The following is a 21,189-nucleotide window of genomic DNA, read 5'->3' on the forward strand; positions in this document are numbered from 1 at the left end:
ACTGAAATATACTGCATTAAACGGCAGGTAATGTACTAAAACATACTGTGTTAAATATGCAGTAGCGCACAGAAATATGTTGCGATAAACGTGCACTAACGCACTGAAATATACTGCGTTAAATGGCACATAACACACTGAAATATACTGCATTAAACATGCACTAACGCACAGAAATATACTGCGTTAAACGTGCACTAACACACTGAAATATACCGCGTTAAACGGCAGATAACGCACCGAAATATACTGCGTTAAACGGCACGTAATGCACTGAAATATACTGTGTTAAACGTGCAGTAACGCACAGAAATATACTGCGATAAACGTGCACTAAAGCACTTAAGTATACTGCATTAAACGGCACATAACGCACAGAAATATACTGTGTTACACGTGCACCAACGCACTGAAATATACTGCGTTAAACGGCACATAATGCACTGAAATATACTGTTCAGTGCACTCACTCACTACTACACTCACACTGACTGAACTTTCACTGTATTTACACTAAAGTAAAAAGGAATGGTCGCACTACACTCACACTGACTGAACTACGGTATCACTAGATTCACACTAAACTCATATTCTACACTAATAATAGAATCATAATAACACACTAAAGCACACTAACTGTCTAGTAGCGGTGAACAGAGCCCTGTTCTATCTCTCTCCACGCCGATATCACACTACAAATGGCCACTATTGAAAAAATACATTTATAGTGTGGGGCGGGACTAAGAGCAATGAACCATGATTGAATAGAGTCATCATTACTTTCTCCAATCATGTCTCTGACAGTGCTCTGTGCCCTGATTGGGCAAAGCTTTCATTGCATCAGCCAATCAGGGCTTCCAATGCACTGTGCAGCAGCGCAGTGCTTGTGGTCATTTGGCCAGCCTGAACAAACGTTTGAATGCCCAGATATTTCGGGTGTTCATCGACCGTGTGAACAGCCAATGTTCAGCCTGAACTCGTGCTTGGGCCAAACCGTTCACCCATCCCTGCCCACAGGCTCTAATACTGAGAACCGAGCACTCAAACACCGCCTATCTATCGGTTCTCACAGCTCCCACAGCAGAGAGCTAATGACTGTCAGTCACCGCTCCCTGCTCTGCCCCCCCCCACGCTCACTGGAGCGCTGAGCTGTGGAGGGGGCGGGAGCAGCTGGTTCAGGCTCTAAGTGGCTCGCTGACAGGCTGAGCCGTATGCCAGTCAAGGCATGTGGGCAGATCCAGACCATATGGTCTTGATCTTTCCCGAGCCTGAATCAGTTCTGTGATGTCAGCCGATAGCAGGCTTTAGCTCGCTGTCTGCTGAAAACGGGTCACAGGAGTGCAGTACAGCCAAATGTGGAATTCTTTAAAGAATTTTTTAATATAAGGCATTCATGCTGCCTTTATATAAATACATTTTTTTATATTTATGCTTTGTATTTTATTTTATTTGCTGGAGCCTATGGGTACTTTGGTTCCGATCCTTTGTGTTGTGGTTTTCACACATATGTTTAATTATACATTTAGATTGTCCAGGCTATTTTTATTATGAGATAAAATATATATAAACAGCGCTACCAGAAAATATATTAATCCAAACAGTTCAATGACATAATGGCTGATGCCATATAAATTTACAAACATAGAATACACACAATAAAGTGCTTGGTGCTCATATGATATATTGCATAAAGTGCAACAGTGCTCCAAACTTGCAAGGTGTGAGGTGCCACACTCCCCCTTCAGTGATCCCACTCACCAAAAATATTGGACCCTCAGCTTTTCAGCCTGGGGTCAAAATAGGCTGTGATCTAATGATCTGGGATGGTTGCTCAGAGACTCTTCCAGAAGGATTTCTTTATATCAGAGAGGATTCGCCACACTCCATACATGGGAAAACAGAGAGGAAATGCATAGTGAAATAACCATTGACGTAAAGTCCAATATGCACTTTATTCAATGTATCATATGAGCACCAAGCACTTTATTGTGTGTATTCTATGTTTGTAAATTTATATGGCATCAGCCAATATGTCATTGAACTGTTTAGATTAATATATTTTGTGCCAGCACTGTTTATATATATTTTCTCTCACTGTTTAAGGTTGTAGCACCTTTGCACAGCTGCTGCAGTTTTTTATTTATCACTATTTGATCACCTTAGCACGGGTTTTTGTATAGTTCAATATTTTTATCATGAGGCTTTGTGTGGCCCGTTCTACTACCTGCTCCTGTCATGGGTCAGCAGGGTAGGTAGGCGGTCACATACTAGATGTGAGGCCTGCTGCACCCTGTTCTACTTCCTGTTCTTGTCATGAGTCAGCAGGGTAGGAAGGCGGTCTCATACCAGACATGTATGTGTACGCCGGGAATCATTGGCCCTGGCGGGGCATGCCCGTTTGTAATGGTTGGCGGGGAAAACGAGGCTTGATACGCACGCCCAGCGCCATTTTGCAGAAACTTTGGCCGTCATCATTCCTTGGGATTGCCATTTACAGATGCTTTCAATATGATTGATTTATAAAATTTTATATAAATGCAATGAACAAAGAGGCCTTTCGCCCCTATGAGTGATGTCATATGTGACGAAACACATCAGTTCCAGCTACTGCCACTACGAGTCATTGCAATATTTTAACAAGCCTTGTTTACATCATTGTGACCTAGGAAATGTGTGTGTGCCGCTCAGGCTTAGTGGTAAAGGGGTATGTAATCAATTCTTCCGCAGCCGCTGCTAGAGTGCTGACAGGCGATGGAACCCATCGTGGTTCCTGTAAGGCTTTAGAGAACAATAGGGTGGCCCCTAAAAGTTGCACATCTAGGTGTCCTGGAGTGGTGAGTAGAGCGGCATCCTCAGCCTGGACTACAACCAGGCCACACCCCCAACAAGTTTTACTCCGCTCCCCCGAAGCTTAGTCATGGGGGGATGTTTACATCATATTCTAGTAAGTATTATATACCTTTTAAATAAATTTATCTAAGATAGTTTTACACTACGTGCGACTGCTTGATTTGTTTTCACATATCCGGTTGATCTGAGAGAGACGGTGTGTCCTTGTTGAAGTCCATCTACATCAGAGCTGTGGGGAATTTTAGAGATCTATCCATCATAGACACCTGAGCGATTTGGCTTCCCTGATTGATGTCTACTCACCCCTGCTTGTGTGTCTCACTAATTTAAGGTATTTGGGTCCACACTTTCTGGTAAGCGTAACCTTATTATCCATGGTGGTGGGATTGTCATGCTGGTGGCTGTCACCTGTCATGGAACATCATTTCAAGCACTCTTGTGAACTTTGAACCTATATGGGTACATCATTGGTGGCCCACTACGGACTTTCATGTTATGAACTTTTTCTATATTCAGTTTCTGGGATATTCACTTTTTGTTTTTATTTTCAGTTTGTTTTCTTTTGGATTATGACCTATGCATATATGTATGATCACATTTATTAATGTTTATTTAGTGCAACACTTTATGATTCTTTTACTTTACACAATAATTGTCAATTAGGGTGCTAGCAGCTTTTTGCACAATTATTAGCGCGGTAATCTTCTCCATTTAATGTACTTCTTTATTAACCACTTGCCGTGTTTATAACTTAGATATATGGTGCCAAAGTGGCAGCTGGAGCTGATCAGCGGGTGCCGGCGGACAGAGGCAGATCGCCATTCTGTCAGTACATACTGTAAGGCATGAATCCTGTGTTCCTGCAAAGGGACATGGATTTATGCCTTCCCCTAGTACAAAACACCAGCTAGGCACACAATTAACCCTTTGATCAGTCCCTGATGTTAACCCCTTCCCAGCCAGTGTCATTAGTGGTGACAGTGCATAATTTTTAGCACTGATCACTGTATTAGTGTCACTGGCCCTCAAAAAGTGTCAAAAGTTTTGGTTAGTGTCCTATTTGCAGTCCCGCTATAAATGGCTGATCGCCGCCATTACTAGTAAATAACTAAAAATAAATAAATAAAAATGTCCCATAGTTTGCACAAACCAATGAATATACGCTTATCGGGATTTTTTTTTTTTTTTTTACCAAAATATGTAGCAGAATACATATTGGCCTAAATTAATGAAGAAAAAAATCAAAACTGCAGAGGTGATCAAATACCACCAAAAGAAAGTTCTATTTGTGGGAAAAAAAGGACATCAATTTTATTTGGGTATAGCGTCTCACGACCGCGCAATTGTACGTTAAAGTAAAGCAGTGCCGTTTCGCAAAAAATGGCCTGGTCATGAAGGGGGGTAAATCTTCTGGAGAGCAAGTGAGGGAAAAAAAAGTATTTGATCCCCTGAATTTGTACGTTTGCCCACTGACAAAGAGATGATCAGTCTATAATTTTAATGTTAGGTTTATTTTAACAGTGAGAGACAGAATAATAACAAAAATATCCAGAAAAACGCATTTAAAAAAAGTTATAAATTGATTTGCATCTTAATTAGTGAAATAAATATTTGATCCTCTGTCAATCAGCAAGATTTCTGGCTGCCAGGTGTCTTCTATACAAGTAACGAGCTGGGATTAGGAGCACTCTCTTGAAGGGAGTGCTCCTGAACTCAGCTTGTTACCTGTATTAAAGACACCTGTCCACAGAAGCAATCAGATTCCAATCTCTCCACCATAGTCAAGACCAAAGAGCTGTCCAAGAATGTCAGGGGCAAGATTGTAGACCTACACAAGGCTGGAATGGGCTACAAGACCATCACCAAGCAGCTTGATGAGAGTGTGGCATTAGTTGGTGCGATTATTTGCAAATGGAAGAAACACATTATAACTGTCAATCTCCCTCGGTCTGGGGCTCCATGCTAGATCTCACCTCGTGATCATGAGAACGGTGAGGAATCAGCCCAGAACCACACGGGAGAATCTTGTCAGTGATCTTAAGGCAGCTGGGACCATAATCACCAAGAAAAAAATAGGCAACACACTACACCATGAAGGACTGAAATCCTGCAGAGCCAGCAAGGTCCCCCTGCTCAAGAAAGCACATGTACAGGCCCATCTGAAGTTTGCTAATGAACATCTGAATGATTCAGAGGAGAACTGGGTGAAAGTGTTGTGGTCAGATGAGACCAAATCAAGCTCTTTGGCATCAACTCAACTCGCTGTGTTTGGAGGAGGAGAAATGCTGCCTATGACCCCAAGAACACCATCCCCACTGTCAAACATGGAGGTGGAAACATTATGCTTTGGGGGTGTTTTTCTGCTAAGGGGACAGGACAACTTCACTGCATTAAAGGGACGATGGACGGGGCCATGTACTGTCAAATCTTGGGTGAGGACCTCCTTCCCTCAGCCAGGGCATTGAAAATGGGTCATGGATGGGTATTCCAACGTGACCCAAAACACACGGCCAAAGCAAAAAAGAAGTGGCTCAAGAAGAAGCACATTAAGGTCCTGCAGTGGCCTAGCCAGTCTCTGGACCTTAATCCCATAGAAAATATGTGGAGGGAGCTAAAGCTTAATGACTTGGAGAGGATCTGCAAAGAGTAGTGGGACAAAATCCCTCCAAGGATGTGTGCAAACCTGGTGTCCAACTACATGAAACGTCTGACCTCTGTGATTGCCAACAAGAGTTTTGCCACCAAGTACTAAGTCATGTTTTGCGAAGGGGTCAAATACTTATTTCACTCATTAAAATGCAAATCAATTTATAACTTTTTAAAATGAGTTTTTCTGGATTTTTTGTTGTTGTTCTGTCTCTCTCACTGTTAAAATAAACCTACCATTAAAATCAGCAGGGGATCAAATACTCTTTTCCCTCACTGTATATGACAAGACCGATTCTCATCCTGCAAACCTCCCTATGACCCTAGTGGTCAGGTCCATTATTGGTATAGGACCTCACGATATCTGTTATGGTAAAGTTTGGCATTGGGATAGGACCTCACTATGCCCTAGTGGTCAAATCTGGTATTGGGATAAGACCTCACTATGGCCCTAATGGTCAGCTCTGGTGTTGGCACACAAATTATCTTCTCATATATGACAAGACCAATTCCCATCCAGTAACTGGACCTCTCTATGCTTCTATTGGTCAGGTCCAGAGTTGGTATAAGACCTAGTGGTAAAATCTGGTATTAGCATAGGACCTCAATATGCCCCTAGTGGTCTGGTCTGGTATTGGCATGTAGCCTCACTAAGCCCCTATTTATCAGGACAGGTATTGGGATAGGACCCCCCCATATGCTGCCACCACTACGTTTCATAGTGGGGATGATGTGTTCAGGGTGATGTGCAGTGTTAGTTTTCCACCCTTCATAGCGTTTTCACTTTGTGGCCAAAAACTTCAACTATGGTCTCATCTGACCAGTGCAACTTCTTCCACATGTTTGCTGTGTCCCCCACATGGCTTCTCGCAAACTGCAACTTCTGGCTTTCTTTCAACAATGGCTTTCTTTTTGCCACTCTTCCATAAAGGCCAGATTTGTGGAGTGCACGACTAATAGTTGTACTGTGGACAAATTCTCCCACTTGAGCTGTGGATCTCTGCAGTGCCTCCAAAGTTACCATGGGCATCTTGGCTGCTTCTCAGATTAATGCTCTCCTTGCCTGGTCAGTTTAGGTGGATGGCCACGTCTTGGTAGGTTTGCAGTTGTGCCAAACTCTTTCTATTTGGGATTTATTGGATTGAATAGTACTCTGTCAGATGTTTAAAGCTTGGAATATTTTTTTATAAAATAACCCTACTTTAAACTTCTCCACAACTTTATCCCTGACCTGTCTGGTGTGTTCCTTGGCCTTCATGATGCTGTTTGTTCACTAAGGTTCCCTAACAAACCTCTGAGGGCTTCACAGAACAGCTGTATTTATATTGATATTAAATTACACACAGGTGGACTCTATTTACTAATTAGGTGACTTCTAAAGGCAATTGGTTCCACTAGATTTCAGTTAGGGGTATCAGAGTAAAGGGGGCTGAATACAAATGCACACCATACTTTTCACATATTTATTTGTAAACATTTTTGAAAAACATTTATCATTTGCCTTCTATTTCACAATTATGTGCCACTTTGTGTTGGACTATAAAATCCCAATAAAATACATTTACATTTTTGGTTGTAACATGACAAAATGTGGACAATTTCAAGGGGTATAAATACTTTTTAAAGGCACTGTGTCAAAGTTGAAGTTTGGCAACTCACAACGAGCCTGGCAGGAAGGCACCCGGCCGGGAACACTCACAGAACGCAACAGTGATGTATAGCAGAGCAGATCTCGAATGTGCTGACAGCGTCTGTCTTGTGGGTGGCGGAATGTCCAAATGGGCAGGTCTCCAGGAAGAATGGCTTGTCCCTATCCTTTCCCTACTCATTTGGAACTGCTAACTACCGTTAATCACTGTTCCTGACAGACGGGTGACCTGTTCCTACACTCCCCGCATGCGAAAGGCATGCCAAGCCCGGGAGCCAGGGTCTTAAATAGAGGCGGCAGCATCTGATCAGATAGCTTCCCCAGTGACCCAGGAAACCATAGATGGGATCCATGTTCCTCCTGACTTCCTCTCCCTCTGCATTGCCGCTGCAGTTGAGCGTTACCTGCAGTGGAGAAAGTAGAATGCCCCTGTCTACATGCTGTTTATTTTTACCGCAGCATGTGTACAGCCCTGAGCGGCTGCATGCCCAGATTCAGGGGCAGTAAAAGCGTGGATTAACTGGTTTTAACACCTGCTAGCCACACATGTAAATGAAGCCTAAAAGGACAAACTCCTATTCTGCTCACAGACCAGCCTATATTGAGCTTGTTTCCCTGCAATTAGCCTGGTGCCAAGGCCCTGGAGTCAGCTCTTGCCCCACTGTAGTCCACCTTCCAAATAACGGGCTGCATACTGAAGACATTCAATTTCAGCCAAGGTTTATTCCAATGACAGCACACCACTCACTTCCACCCAAAGCTATGCCCTCAGCTTGTTTCATCCACAGCCGGGCTAAATTAAGCATGTGCTGCCAATGCAATAAACCTTGAATGAAGTTGAATTTCTTCAGTGTGCAGCCCATTGCTCCTTTCTCTTAAGGGTTCTAAGGAGCCACCCTTGCATGCATGCTCCCGGTAGACACCTACAGGGGTCCATAGAAGGAGATAAAGTGGTGCGAAGCAGGGAGCTCGCTAAACGTTTGTACCAAACTACTTGTGTGCAGGGCAATGTTTAATAGCAAGTTTTAATGTATTAATTAGAAAAAAATATAGCATTTTAAGTGGTAGTAAACTGTTGGGTTTTTTAACATTTTAAACCTGCAAGGCAATGTCATATTGTGCTAGTATGCACCGCATACAAGCACATTATGTGAAACCTACCTTAGAAGGAAGCCCTCCAGCAGCGCGCTGTCACTGCTGAAGGCTCTTCCATCTTCACCTGGTCTTCCTTCCAGGTTTGTGGACACCAGCTGTGTGAGTGTCCGGAGCCACGAGGACGTCACTCCCGCCGTTCTAGGCACAGGACTCTATAGGAACAGCACGGGTGGGCGTTCCTTCAGAGCGCATGCGCCTGGTGAGATTACTGGCTGCATCTACAGTAAATATCCCCTAAACAGTGCACGTTTTACAGTACCTATATGGAAAGCCTTATTATAGGCTTAGCTATAGGTAAAATTCATGCATGGGAGTTTACTCCCACTTTAACCACTTGCTGACCAGCTGCCGTCATTGTATTACAGCAGGTCGACTCGTTCCCACAAATAGCCGTAGATGTACGTTGGTTCCTTTAAGAGCCATAGCAGGCACGAGCATGCCGCCAGAGGCACGCGTGCACCGGCTGCACGGCGGGAGACCCAATGCACATGGTAGGCGGCCACGATGTCCGCTGGCCACCTGCGATCGTGGGAAAGAGAGCCAGAATGGGGATCTGTCAATGTAAACTGACAGGGAAGGAGAGGGAGATCTGCTGTTCCTAGTGATTAGGAACAGCATTCTCTCTTCTCCTCCAGTCAGTTCCATCCCCTCACGGTGAGAAACACCTCCCATGGAACACATTAAACCCCTTGATCGCACCCTAGTGTTAACCCCTTCCCTGCCAGTGACATTTACACAGTAATCAGTGCATTTTTATAGCATTGATTGCTATATAAATGTCAATGATCCCAAAAAAGTGTCAAAAGTGTCCGATCTGTCCGCCACAATGCCGTAGTCCCTCAAAACATCACAGATCACCGCCATTACTAGTAAAAAAAAAAAAAATAATAAAAATGCCATAAATCTACCCCCTATCTACCACCAATCAATATACACTTATTGCGATTTTTTTTTACCAAAAATATTTGTACATATTGGCCTAAACTGATGAAGAATTTTTAATTTTTTTGGGGGATATTTATTATAGCAAAAAGTAAAAAAATATATATTTTTTTCCAAATTGTCGCTGTTTTTTTGTTTATAGCGGAAAAAATTAAAACCGTAGAGGTGACCATCAAAAGAAAGTTCTATTTCTGGCAAAAAAAGGACGTCAGTTTTGTTTGGGTACAACATCACACAACCGCGCAATTGTCAGTTAAAGTGATGCAGGGCCGTTTTGAAAAAATAGCCTGGTCATTAAGGGGAAAAATCTTCCTGTCTCTAAGTGGTTAATACTGCTTTAAACCCCCTCCCCCCACCACCCCACACCACCACATTATATTATATTTATTATTAGCTTATATTTATTATATTATGTTAAATTTTAATATATTATATTGTAAAATAAAACTAAGAAAAGAAAATGTAAACATGTGAGTTGCTGCCCTTTGTGATCCATCAGATTTAACTCCTTGTGCTTTGGAAAATTAAACTAAAATATACAAGTGTCTTAGATATTATTTTTGCTGTAACTACATTTGATTGGAGCTGGGAGAGTAACCCAAACCCTACCAAACTTGTGCTATGAGCTTCTATTATGGTTACAGACCTGCAGATGGCGCTAATGTACAGTACACTGCTCTAATACAAGCAAAAAGCCTTCAAGGCTGCCAGTGCTGTACCAAATGATCTAAGTTGGAAGTAATTCCATAAATATGCCACTAGGTGGGGACAGAGGCTTTAGCATGTCCCCATTGCCTGTCCTTATAGGAGGGATGTAGGTAATTTTGTGCTGACTTGTGCTTTAGGCAAAGTCAGTGTGCTGAGATGGAGCTAGCAGGTAGGCAGTACTAATACCTGCAGAAGCCAAGAATGCAGTCAGCCCAGTGATGTAGAATATTGGCATGCCGATGGAAAATTACCAACTCATCCGGGTAGAATAAAAAAAAAAAAAAAAAAAAAAACAACAGATCCTTGCTGTGGATTGCTCTTCTCCCAGTGTGCCAGCATCATCTTTAGTCTGTGACTACTACAATCAGCCTTCTGCATTGCTACTACACAGGTGAGCTGTCAGTTTTCCATTCTAATCTGATTACTGCAGACTAATAAAATGATCCGAACAAAAACAAAAATTACAGATTTTATCTTATTGTATTGTTTTTTAATTCTTAAACAAAATTACTCTTATACTATATATTGTTCAAAATGCAATTATTTTGTACAAACTGTAGAAGTTTGGATTTGGAAAAGTAATGCAGCCACCACATCTAATGATTGGTAAACTGCAATATATAACATTTTTGTTTTTTGGTTTAAATAAAAAACTTTTTTTGCGTATACGCCATACTGTTCAAAATGCAATTACCTTTGTATAAACGGTACCTGTTTGGATTTAGGGTCATACCATCTATTGGCTAAATAAAAAAAAGAGTGTGTCACCCCAAAGCCAAACTTCTTGGATTGCAGTAATCTTTCTACTTAAGTCAATAGATGGTATCACTCTAAATCCAAATTTCCACTTTTTGGCTAACATACGGTACGACGATCTGCTGCTGTTCATACAAACTAGTGAAATTGAAGTAACAACATCTTTGTAGAAATGGCATCCTTTTCATTTCATACAAACTGGTGAAATTGAAGTAACAACATCTTTGTAGAAATGGCATCCTTTTCATTTCGATTTCCCAGATAACTAGTCCTCTGCCAGTGGCTTTTAATTCCCATGTGGCTCTCATGTTGATGTTGCTTGGGTCGGTGTGCTAAGTACCTGCCTATCCAAACCCTTGTCTTATTACAGGCTTCTCACAAGCGGGAAGCCAGAGGCTGCCTATTATATAGAATTAAAATGTTTAACTTTTTTTTTTTTACTATATTGCATACTTAAATCAGTTTGAAACCCAAAACTAAAAATATATTGCAGATTACCAATCATTAGATGTGGTGGCTGCATTTGTTTTCTTTTTTTAGGTTTCCCCCTCTATTTTCACCTGGTGATCTGGCCAGTAATGCTGGCCATACACTATACAGAAAATCGGCCGAACCCATTTTCGAAAAAACGAACGTTCGACCGTGACCACAAACGATTGTGCCATCATGTAATGACCGATAAATTGTTCTGTGGACATGAATAAATCATTTTTAGTTCGTTTTTTTACATATACCTAGTGCAGACAGTTCGGACGGGAAACACATTAACCTTGCAATTTATCGTACGTTCGGCAGAAATTTTCCAAACTTCCCGTTCGTTTTTTTCCCACAAAAACGTCACAAACGATTATCGATTTGTGCCCATTAACTTGCCGAAAAACGAACAAAGTGTCTATACGAACGATTTTTCGGCCGATTTTTCGTATAGTGTATGGCCAGCATAACACACAATGCTTATTATAAGGGGACAGTCAGAGGTTACCTAATGTATAGGATTCAAGCAAAATGAAACCCAAAGGCAAACATTTATTATATTGCAGCTTACTAATTCTTAGATGTGGTACTTTAATTTACTTTTTTTTAGACTTTCTTTCTTTTTACTTTCTTTTATTTTCACCAGGGGATCTGGCCAGTAAGTCTGTTGTTTTTCAACAGAACAAGCTCTCTTGAAGATGCAGCAGTTAGAGGGTTCAGGCAAATGGGTTCACCATTTGCCTTTGACAGAGGTGCTTGCAATGATTAGGTTTTATTTATTTATGTAAAACCTTTATCCCAAAAGGAAAAGATAAATCTGTTGGTGTAACTGCTAGCTCCAATTTGTTAGTTTATTTAAATCGGCTAGTACATCTAAAACTCCCCTTCCCCAGATTAACAGTGCTGTTGTCCAAAGGTGCCCCCTATGCTCCTTCATCCAGAATGGAGGCACTCTAATACAGGAGGTGTGTTATTGGCCTGATCACCAGGTGAAAATAGAGGGGGGGAAAGCCTAAAAAAAGAAAACAAATGCAGCTACCACATCTAATAAAAGGTAAGCTGCAATATATTACATTTTTGGTTTTGGGTTTAATGCCGCTTTAAATAAACTTGCTCTTGTGAGTATTAGTATACTGTATACCAGTGAAGGTGAACCTTGGCACTCAAGATGTTTTGGAACTACATTTCCCATGATGCTCATGCACTCTGCAGTGTAGTTGAGCATCATGGGAAATGTAGCTCCAAAATATCTGGGGTGCCAAGGTTCGCCATCACTGCTCTATATTCTTTAAAATGCAATTACCTTTGTATAAACTGTACATGTTTGGATTCAGGATGATACCATCTGTTGACTAATAAAGGGTGTGTCACCCCAAAGCCAAGCTTCTTGGACTGCACTAGAGTCTTTTTAGTTAGTCAATAGATGGTGTCTCTCGAAATCCAAATTTCCACTTTTGTCAGTGGCTAACCTGGTACAACACTTGGCTGCTGTTCATACAAAGTGGCGTTCTGTAGAAATGAATTAAACAACGCCTTTGTAGAAATGGCATCATTTAAATTTAGATTTCTCAGATAACTGGTCCTCTGCCAGCAGCTTGGGAGTCCCATGTGACTTTCATGTTGATGTTGCTTGGATCAGTGTGCTAAGTACCTGCCTATCCAAACTCTTGCCTTATTACAGGCTTCTCACAAGTGGGAAACCAGAGGTTGCCGAATATGTAGAATTAAAATCTTTGGCTTTTGTTTTTTGTGTTTTTGTTTTTTTTTACTATGTTGCATACTCAGGGCTGGTTCACACTACAAAAACGCACTCCAGATCTGTTCCGGGTGCGTTTCTGCATGCGTGTTTTCAATACATTTTTGGTGCGTTTCTGGATGCATTCCAGATGCTTTTTTTCTTCTTTTTTCCTTTTTTTGATACGTTCCAGTGCATTCCGGTGCGTTTTTGAAGCGTTTTACCACGTTCCGGTACAGTCCAGTACAGGAAAAATGCAGCATGTTCTACTTTTTTTTTTTTCTGGAACTGGAACTCCCTGGAACCGACTGCACTGGTGTAAACTATGCCATTGGAAACCATATAACCTACTTTCCATGCGCTTTTGATGCAGAAAAAAAACGTACTCGACTGTATGTGGTGTGAACTGGCCCTTAACCCTTTCGCTGCCAGAGCTGCTTTTGTGTTTTTTGCACACAAGTTTAAAAAAAAAATTTTGGCCCGAAAATTACATAAAACCCCCAAACATTATATATTTTCTGAAGGCAGACACCCTAGAGAATAAAATAGCGGTTGTTCCAATTTTTTCTGTTACATGTTATTACTGTAATGCCCTGTACACACGGTCGGACTTTCCGACGGAACATGTGCGATCGGAGCTTGTTGTTGGAAATTCCGACCATGTGTGGGCTCCATCGGACTTTTTCCATCGGAATTTCCAACACACAAAGTTTGAGAGCAGGCTATAAAATTTTCCGACAACAAAATCCGTTCGCGTAAATTACAACCGTGTGTGGACAATTTCGACCCACGCATGCTCAGCATAAATTAAGAGACAAAAGCTATTGGCTACTGCCCCATTTATAGTCCCGACGTACATGTTTTACGTCACCGCATTCAGAACGACCGGATTTTCCGACAACTTTGTGCGACCGTGTGTATGCAAGACAAGTTTGAGCCAACATCCGTCAGAAAAAATGGGGTTTTGTTGTTGGAATGTCCGATCAATGTCCGACCGTGTGTACGGGGCATAAAGGTTTAGGGAACGCAAAACTTCAGTAAAAAACACACTAAAGTGAATTTTAGGGCAAACAAATGCTTATGTTAGTATGTATGTATATGTGAGGGTGGGGGGGCTTCAAACATTATTTTTGGGGGGGGGGGGGTATTTTATGTGCTTGGGTGTAACTTAAATTTTTTGCAAAAAAAAATGTTTTTTTTTACCTATAGCGGAGGTCCGCCCACCCCACGCAAGAAGTGGGGAAGGGGACCTATCAAATATAGGTCCCCGTCCCTCCCTCCCCCCTGAAAGGTGCCAAATGTGGCACCTGAGGGGGGGGGAGACAGTTAAGTGGAAGTTCCACTTTTGATTTTTAGTTGACAGGTTCTCTTTACTGAGATATGCAGGGTTTAAAAGACCCTGCATGTCTCCCCTGTGTTCCACTAAATATTTTGCAATGTAGATCGCATTGCAAAACATCCTTCACGGAAAAGCGAGCCGGGGACACAGAGAGCTTAACCCAGAAGTGACGTCAGCGACGCCGTTTTCCGAGTCACAGAAAGAAGGGGAGGAGAGCGGACCTGTATCCGCTCTTCTCCTTCTCCTCTACCCGCCGGAACCCGCCATGGAGATCACAGGCCCGCCAATGGGCAAGCGGAGCCCAGAAAGCATGGCGGGGTGCGGCGGGGTTTTGGGGCGCCGGTACCGGGGGTGTGTGCAAGCGATCGGGCGGCAGCAGAGCAGCCACTGGATTGTGTGTGATTCTCCCCGCTGTCAGGTCTGTACATTGTATGGACCTGGCAGCGAAAAGGTTAAAGCGGTAGGGCCAGTTCACACCATAAAAGCAGTCCGGATGCGTTCTGGATGCATTTCTGCGTGCACGTTTTTGATGCGTTTCCGGTGTGTTTTGATGTATTTTTGATGCTTTCCAGTGTATTTTTCCCCCTCTTTTGTGCATTCTGGTGCATTTTTGGTGCAATTATGTGAATTCCAGTGCGTCTTACCACGTTCCAGTACAGTTCAGTGCAGAAAAAATATATAATGTTCTACTTTTTTTCCTGGAACCGGAATGCACTGGAAATAACCGCACTGGTGTAAACAATGCCAAACCATATACCCTACTATCCATGCAGTGGTGGTGCGTCCATAAGGGCGCCACCCCCTCTCTCCTGCCACCCCCTCTAGCACCAATTTCAAGCACCTGATTAGAGCCATAGGCTCTAATAGGCATCAAAAAAGGTGACCTGCGAGCGCCATGCTGGAACGCTCGCAAGTCACTCAGCTGTGTTAGAAAAGTGAATGAATATTCGCTTTCCTAACACTAAACCGCCTCTCCGCCAATCAGATGCTCGGATCTGTTACCCGTCACCTGATTGGCCGAAACAACAGGCGCTGTGATTGGACGCCTATCAGGCGTCCAATCATAGCAGAGGATGGGAAGAGAGGACGGGAGAAGACATCGAGGAGCTGTCCCACTGAGACAGGGTAAGAGCAGACAGTGGGCGGGGGGCACACTGGCAGCATTTGATTTGTGTTAGCTGTACTTGCAGATTTGAATAGACTTACAAATTGAAACCAAATTCCAGCTAGCATTTTTTAAAGCGGTTGTATACCCGCACATTATAAAAAAAAAAAAACCTGCAAGGCAAAGGCATAATGAGCTAGTATGCAGCGCATACTAGCTCATTATGAAATACTTATCTCAGAACGGAGCCCCCGTATCGGAGCTCGGTCCACGCTGAGGGATCTGACATCTTACCCTCGGCTTGTCTTCTGGGTTCACGGCTCCGGCGCTGTGAGTGGCCAGAGCCACGATGACGTCACTCCCACGCATGCGCGCGGGAGTCTTCATCCCGGCTGCCAGGCATTCAGAGCGCATGCGCTGCTGACATCAGCGGTTGCATGCAAAGGGAATATCTCCTAAACCGTACAGGTTTAGGAGATATTAATTTTACCTACAGGTAAGCCTTATTATAGGCTTACCTGTAGGTTAAAATGTCAAATTTAGGTATACAACAACTTTACGTCAGAGCAACAGTTGTTTTCCTTTTGGGATAAATATTTTACATAAATAATTAAACTCTGATCATTATAAGCACCCTGTCAGTGGTAAATGGTTTGTCCCAATCCTCTAACAGCTAAATCTGCAAGACAGCATGTTTTGTTAAAAAAAACAAGCTTACTGGTCCTTTAAAAATAGACGTAATAGACGTAAGAAAGCAAAAAAAAAAAAAAAAAAAATGCAACCACCACTTCTAAGAATTGATAAGCTGCCATATAATAAATCATTGTTTTTGGGTGTATTTTCACTTTAAAGAAAGTCAAAGTCACATTCTTCTGTGCAGCCATAGAATCAGGGGATAAGGTGGATGCTGCCACCATCGCTGATTACTCAGGGAAAGCTGCTTAGCTGTAATAAGTAATAGTGATCTCCATATGTGTTCTACAACACTGATGTAATTGACAGAATTAATATGTGCATAGATTATGGATCCCCATCTCAGTATCCAGGATTACTCACAATCTACAGATCACTATTCAATTCATTCTGATGCGTCATCTTTTTTTTTCATGCATGATGCAAATGTTCTGCACAGACTTGTCATCTATAAATATCCAATAGGATCATTCTTAGGTTCTGCCTAATGTTCCCTTTGGCATTCTCGCCTTCTTGGAATCTAATGCTCAATCCAAAGTCATGTTCAAATAGCTCAGTTCCAATTTATAGATCTAAAGCAACATCGAAATACCAACACTAAACAAAACATAATTGTCTGTAAGACCTGATTTACCTGTCAGTTTATCTAGTCCAGTTTGAGACAGTCCTTACTGCTTCAGACCAGACTCAGCGGGTGGTTTGGAAAGCACATTCAGTTCAGACTTAGTTGATCTTTACGAGTTTGCAACACAGATCTCATCTAGATTATACCTACTGCTCTCTGCGACAGGTGAGATCAAGCTTTTATTCAATAATAACTTATTGTGATTCCCCCCTTTATTTTAATATATTACGGGGTGACTTTATACAGGTCGGTTGTTGCAGGTTCTTATTTTTAGTGGTAGTTACTTATTATTATTATTATTATTACTTATTATTACTACTATTATTATTATATATGCAGTTATATATGGATGCTCATTGACCGGATATCTTTTTATATTATTTTTATATGCTGTACATGCACACATTTATCTATGGATATACACTTATGTATGGGTACTCATTGATCAGATGTCTTTTTATATATATATATATATATATATATATATATATATATATATATATATATATATATATGCATATTTATCTATTTATATACTTATTGACCAGTTATTTTGTCTTTTGTATGTATATTTCATTTCAATTTTTAATTAATATACTTTTTTAAAATTAATATTTAATTATTTTTTTCATTTAAACTTTTTCAAATAGATACACTCAATAAAATTTGTCTAGGCTGGGCATTTTCACTATTTGTTTGTTATTTGTAGAATATAGAATATAGATATAGATATAGATATAGATATCTATAGATATAGATATCTATAGATATATATTATAGATATAGATATGGATATATATATACATATATATATATATATATATATATATATATATATATATATATATATATATATATATATATATATAATTTTAAAAGATAATATAGCTACATTTGTATATATGCATGTTTACAGACATAGACAAGTATCCTTTTCTTAGAATTGGACACAGCAGAGTTGTCTCATGTGTTCAGTTCTTCCCCTGCTCCTGGAAATATTAGCATGTTTATTATATTATTACATCATATTATCCAGCAGGAGCTCTATATACAATGCACAATGGAGGGACATCTCCCAGATATATCTAGCATTAGTACACAATACACTTCATACAGATTCTTGGCTATTGATGAAGTCACACTGCAGTCTGCAAAAAGACTGCACTAAAGTATTTTTAGTTAGTCAATAGATGGTGTCTCTCTGAATCCAAATTTCCACTTTTTTCAGTGGCTAACCTGGTACAACACTTGGCTACTGGTCATACAAAGTGGCGTCCTGTAGAAATTTATGTAACAACGCCTTTGTAGAAATGGCATCATTTAAATTTAGATTTTTCAGATAACTGGTCCTCTGCCAGTAGTTTGGCAGTCCTATGTGGCTCTCATGTTATTTGTAGATTCCAGTGTATATATATATATATATATATATATATATATATATATATATATATATATACACTCATTAACCAGATATCTTTACAACCTTTTTAGTGGTATTATTTATATAATTTATTTTTTTATAGATAATATAGCTACATATGTATATGCATGTTTGCAGACATGAACAAGTATCCTTTTCTTAGAACCGGACACTCAAATCTTTCTGACATTTTTGGTTTATGTAGAAATCAAAAGCAGATTTATTCATTTTAAGGGGACTACTGAGCCTAAAATTAAGAAGTAATCTTCACATAAAAAACTCTCGTCACTATACATCACTATTCATAGAGAGACACGTTCTGTAGATATCCTATCAAAAAAATTACCTATTTGGCTTTGTAGTTTTTTACTCTAAAGGCAGTCAAATTTTAAATGTTACTGAAGTAGTTGTAGAAGAATACGTTTATATAGAGGCTTTTTGTCCCTTCCCAAACCATAATTGTAATAAAAAAAACCCTAAAAACCACAAATAAATGATTATACAAAAATGAAAGATGTATATTAAAACATTTTCATAGAGATTCCCCTAGTCTCTGTTCTCCTCAGATGTTTCTATCAGAGAACCTAAAAATGTTTACATTGATGCCCAAAGTGTTCATATGCCTGTTTTGGGACACAGGGAGGTAAATTCTGAGTCCTGCAAGCAGCATCTTTGGGCGGGTTGGGAGCGCTGTATTTAGCGCTCCCAAAATGCCCTGCCCATTGGAATGAAGCGCCTGAAAAGTGCTTTGAAAGCACCCCAACACAGGAGTTTTTAACCCCTTCTTTGGAATTTTTCTGGGAACTCCAAAAGTTCTGGGGATTAATATGTAGGACGCTATTTGGAATTCCAGCTAACAGATAGCACAGTTAAGGTCCTGAACGCGGTTATCCAACAAATAATTGCAGACTAGCCAGATATCAGGTGCAAAGTTCTGTTTTTTCTGGTAAAACAATGACAAAGGTTTATTATGTTCTAGGTGGCAAAGATAAATTAGAGTTCTAATTATTTGTTTTCTATGCCTACTAGATTCAACATGTCCAATGGGCCGAAGAAAAAAATTACCCAGAAGCTCAAAAAGACCCTTCCGGTCACAGGGCCACAAGCTCCTACCTTGTATGAGCTGATGCAATGGTACTGCTTGACCACCAACACCCACGGCTGCAGGAGGATAGTCGTATCTAAGGGTCGCTTAAGAAAATGGATCTGGATTGTCCTGACTTTAATAGCAGTGGCCCTTATATTCTGGCAATGTGCTCTCCTGCTCATGTCCTATTATAGTGTGAGTGTCTCCATTACCGTCAACTTCCAAAAACTGACCTTCCCGGCCATCACCATCTGCAACATGAACCCATACAAGTAAGAAATTTTGGGCTTACGTTAAGGGGGTTGGTGACTACCAGTCTCTGTGAACATTTTTTGTAGAACAAGGCATGCAGGGAGCCAACATTACAACAAATGATCTTCTTAAGTCTATTATATTTCTTGTTTATAGAGGCTTAAAGGATGAGTTTAAAGGATGTTTAATCCCTTAGTACCAAGAGATTGAACGCTAGTTAATTACACATGTTGTTTTTAATGTGCTTCAGAAAAGGGATTAGTCAATAAGGTGTTAATCACAATCTACTATGGAATTAAACATTTATAGACTTCATTCACACAGCATGCAGAAGCATGTTTGACGGAAGTAGCAAAATGTTTTTTCGGTGTCAGTTTTTATGTGTTTTTGGATTATTGTTAAGTAAATATCACTTTATGTGTGTTTATTCATCAACATCAGTTAAAATAATATTAAACAGTTTGTCCAATAATATACCTACTTGTATTCAGGTTCAACAAACCAAGTATGTATTAGGGTGTAGCTAGGGTCCCAAAAAAAATCCAGGGTAACCTTGGACACCTGGATGGAACATGACATGACTTGTATCATAACATAAAAGTGGAAAAGCAGAGATTTTTGGCTTCATGTTATCTCTTCTGTATTCCTTCTGCTTTCTCTTCATGGTCTTGCCTTTCTTCCAGCCTTTTCCTGCTATATTCTCTGACTCTGGTGCTTTACATTTAATTTGACAGTGTCCTCAGAAGCATGGCACTCAGAACACCCAAAAGTATCTTGCAACTCCACTGCTTCCCACCACCCTTACATCCGGGCCTAAGTCTATTTTTTTCTGAAAGGAATTAACTGGATTTTAACAGTCATAACTCTAATTTTGTAAACATGATGACATGGATAAAACTTTTATTGTTAGTTAAAAAAATAATAATGATTCAAAATTAAGTGCACAATGTTCCAAATCATATTGTGCATAGAATATATAATTTCATTTTTAGTAATATGGCAATATTCTTGTAAACTGAAAAGGAATATGAATTACAAAATACTGGAATACATTGAAACTCAGTAGTTTAAAAAAATTCCAAATTTTTTAACTTACCTAACATAATGCAATGAGGGGAAAATACAATTACTAAAAAGGGTTAGGAGAATGGATGAATAAAATACAAATAAAATCTCACAACCAAAGTTGTGTATTTTCAATACTTGGGCTACTGTAATTACTGCAAACGAGAACCAAAGGCACCAAAAGTGCACAGGGTGCCAAGATCTAGTTACACCCATCATTAACACATAATGTATAAACACACACTATTCAGAATATATCTTTATGAGGTACCAACACAAACAATTAGCTTCCTAGCCATGATTTTGGAATAGTAATGTGACAAACACTATCGGGGTTATTTACAAAAGGCGAATCCACTTTGCACTAGAAGTGCAAAGTACACTTGAAATTGCACTGAAAGTGCACTTGGAAGTGCAGTCGCTGTAAATCTGAGGGGAAGCTCTGCTGATTTTAATCATGTGCAAGCTAAAATGGTGTTTTTTATTTTCCTTGCATGTCCCCCTTGGATCTACAGCGATTGCACTTCCAAGTGCACATTCACTGCAATTTCAGGTGCACTTTGCACTTGTAGTTTGCACTTGTAGTGCAAAGTGGATTTGCCTTTAGTAAAGAACCCCCTATATACATTTCAGACATCAAAGCATTAAAACTAGCAACTGTCAACTTTATACAGCCAACAATCAGACTG

At 40.4% G+C, this 21,189-nt stretch overlaps 1 protein-coding gene across 2 annotated transcripts in view; it reads left to right on the forward strand.

Moving 5' to 3' along the window:
* The first annotated feature begins 10,066 nt into the window (after window positions 1–10,066).
* SCNN1G (sodium channel epithelial 1 subunit gamma) overlaps window positions 10,067–21,189 on the forward strand; it is a 60,791-nt gene continuing 49,668 nt past the window's right edge. Inside the window, exons 1-2 of one of the 2 annotated variants that reach the window (XM_073636691.1) lie at window positions 10,067–10,340; window positions 19,126–19,455. In XM_073636691.1, the coding sequence (XP_073492792.1) occupies window positions 19,133–19,455 (323 nt within the window). In that variant the 5' untranslated portion in view covers window positions 10,067–10,340; window positions 19,126–19,132. Of the gene's footprint in view, window positions 10,341–16,584; window positions 16,842–19,125; window positions 19,456–21,189 lie in introns of those variants that run through there. The other variant, XM_073636692.1, reaches the window with a different exon arrangement.

Source organism: Aquarana catesbeiana, linkage group LG06 (genome assembly GCF_042186555.1).
Source record: "Aquarana catesbeiana isolate 2022-GZ linkage group LG06, ASM4218655v1, whole genome shotgun sequence".
NCBI classification, from domain to species: Eukaryota; Metazoa; Chordata; class Amphibia; order Anura; family Ranidae; genus Aquarana; species Aquarana catesbeiana.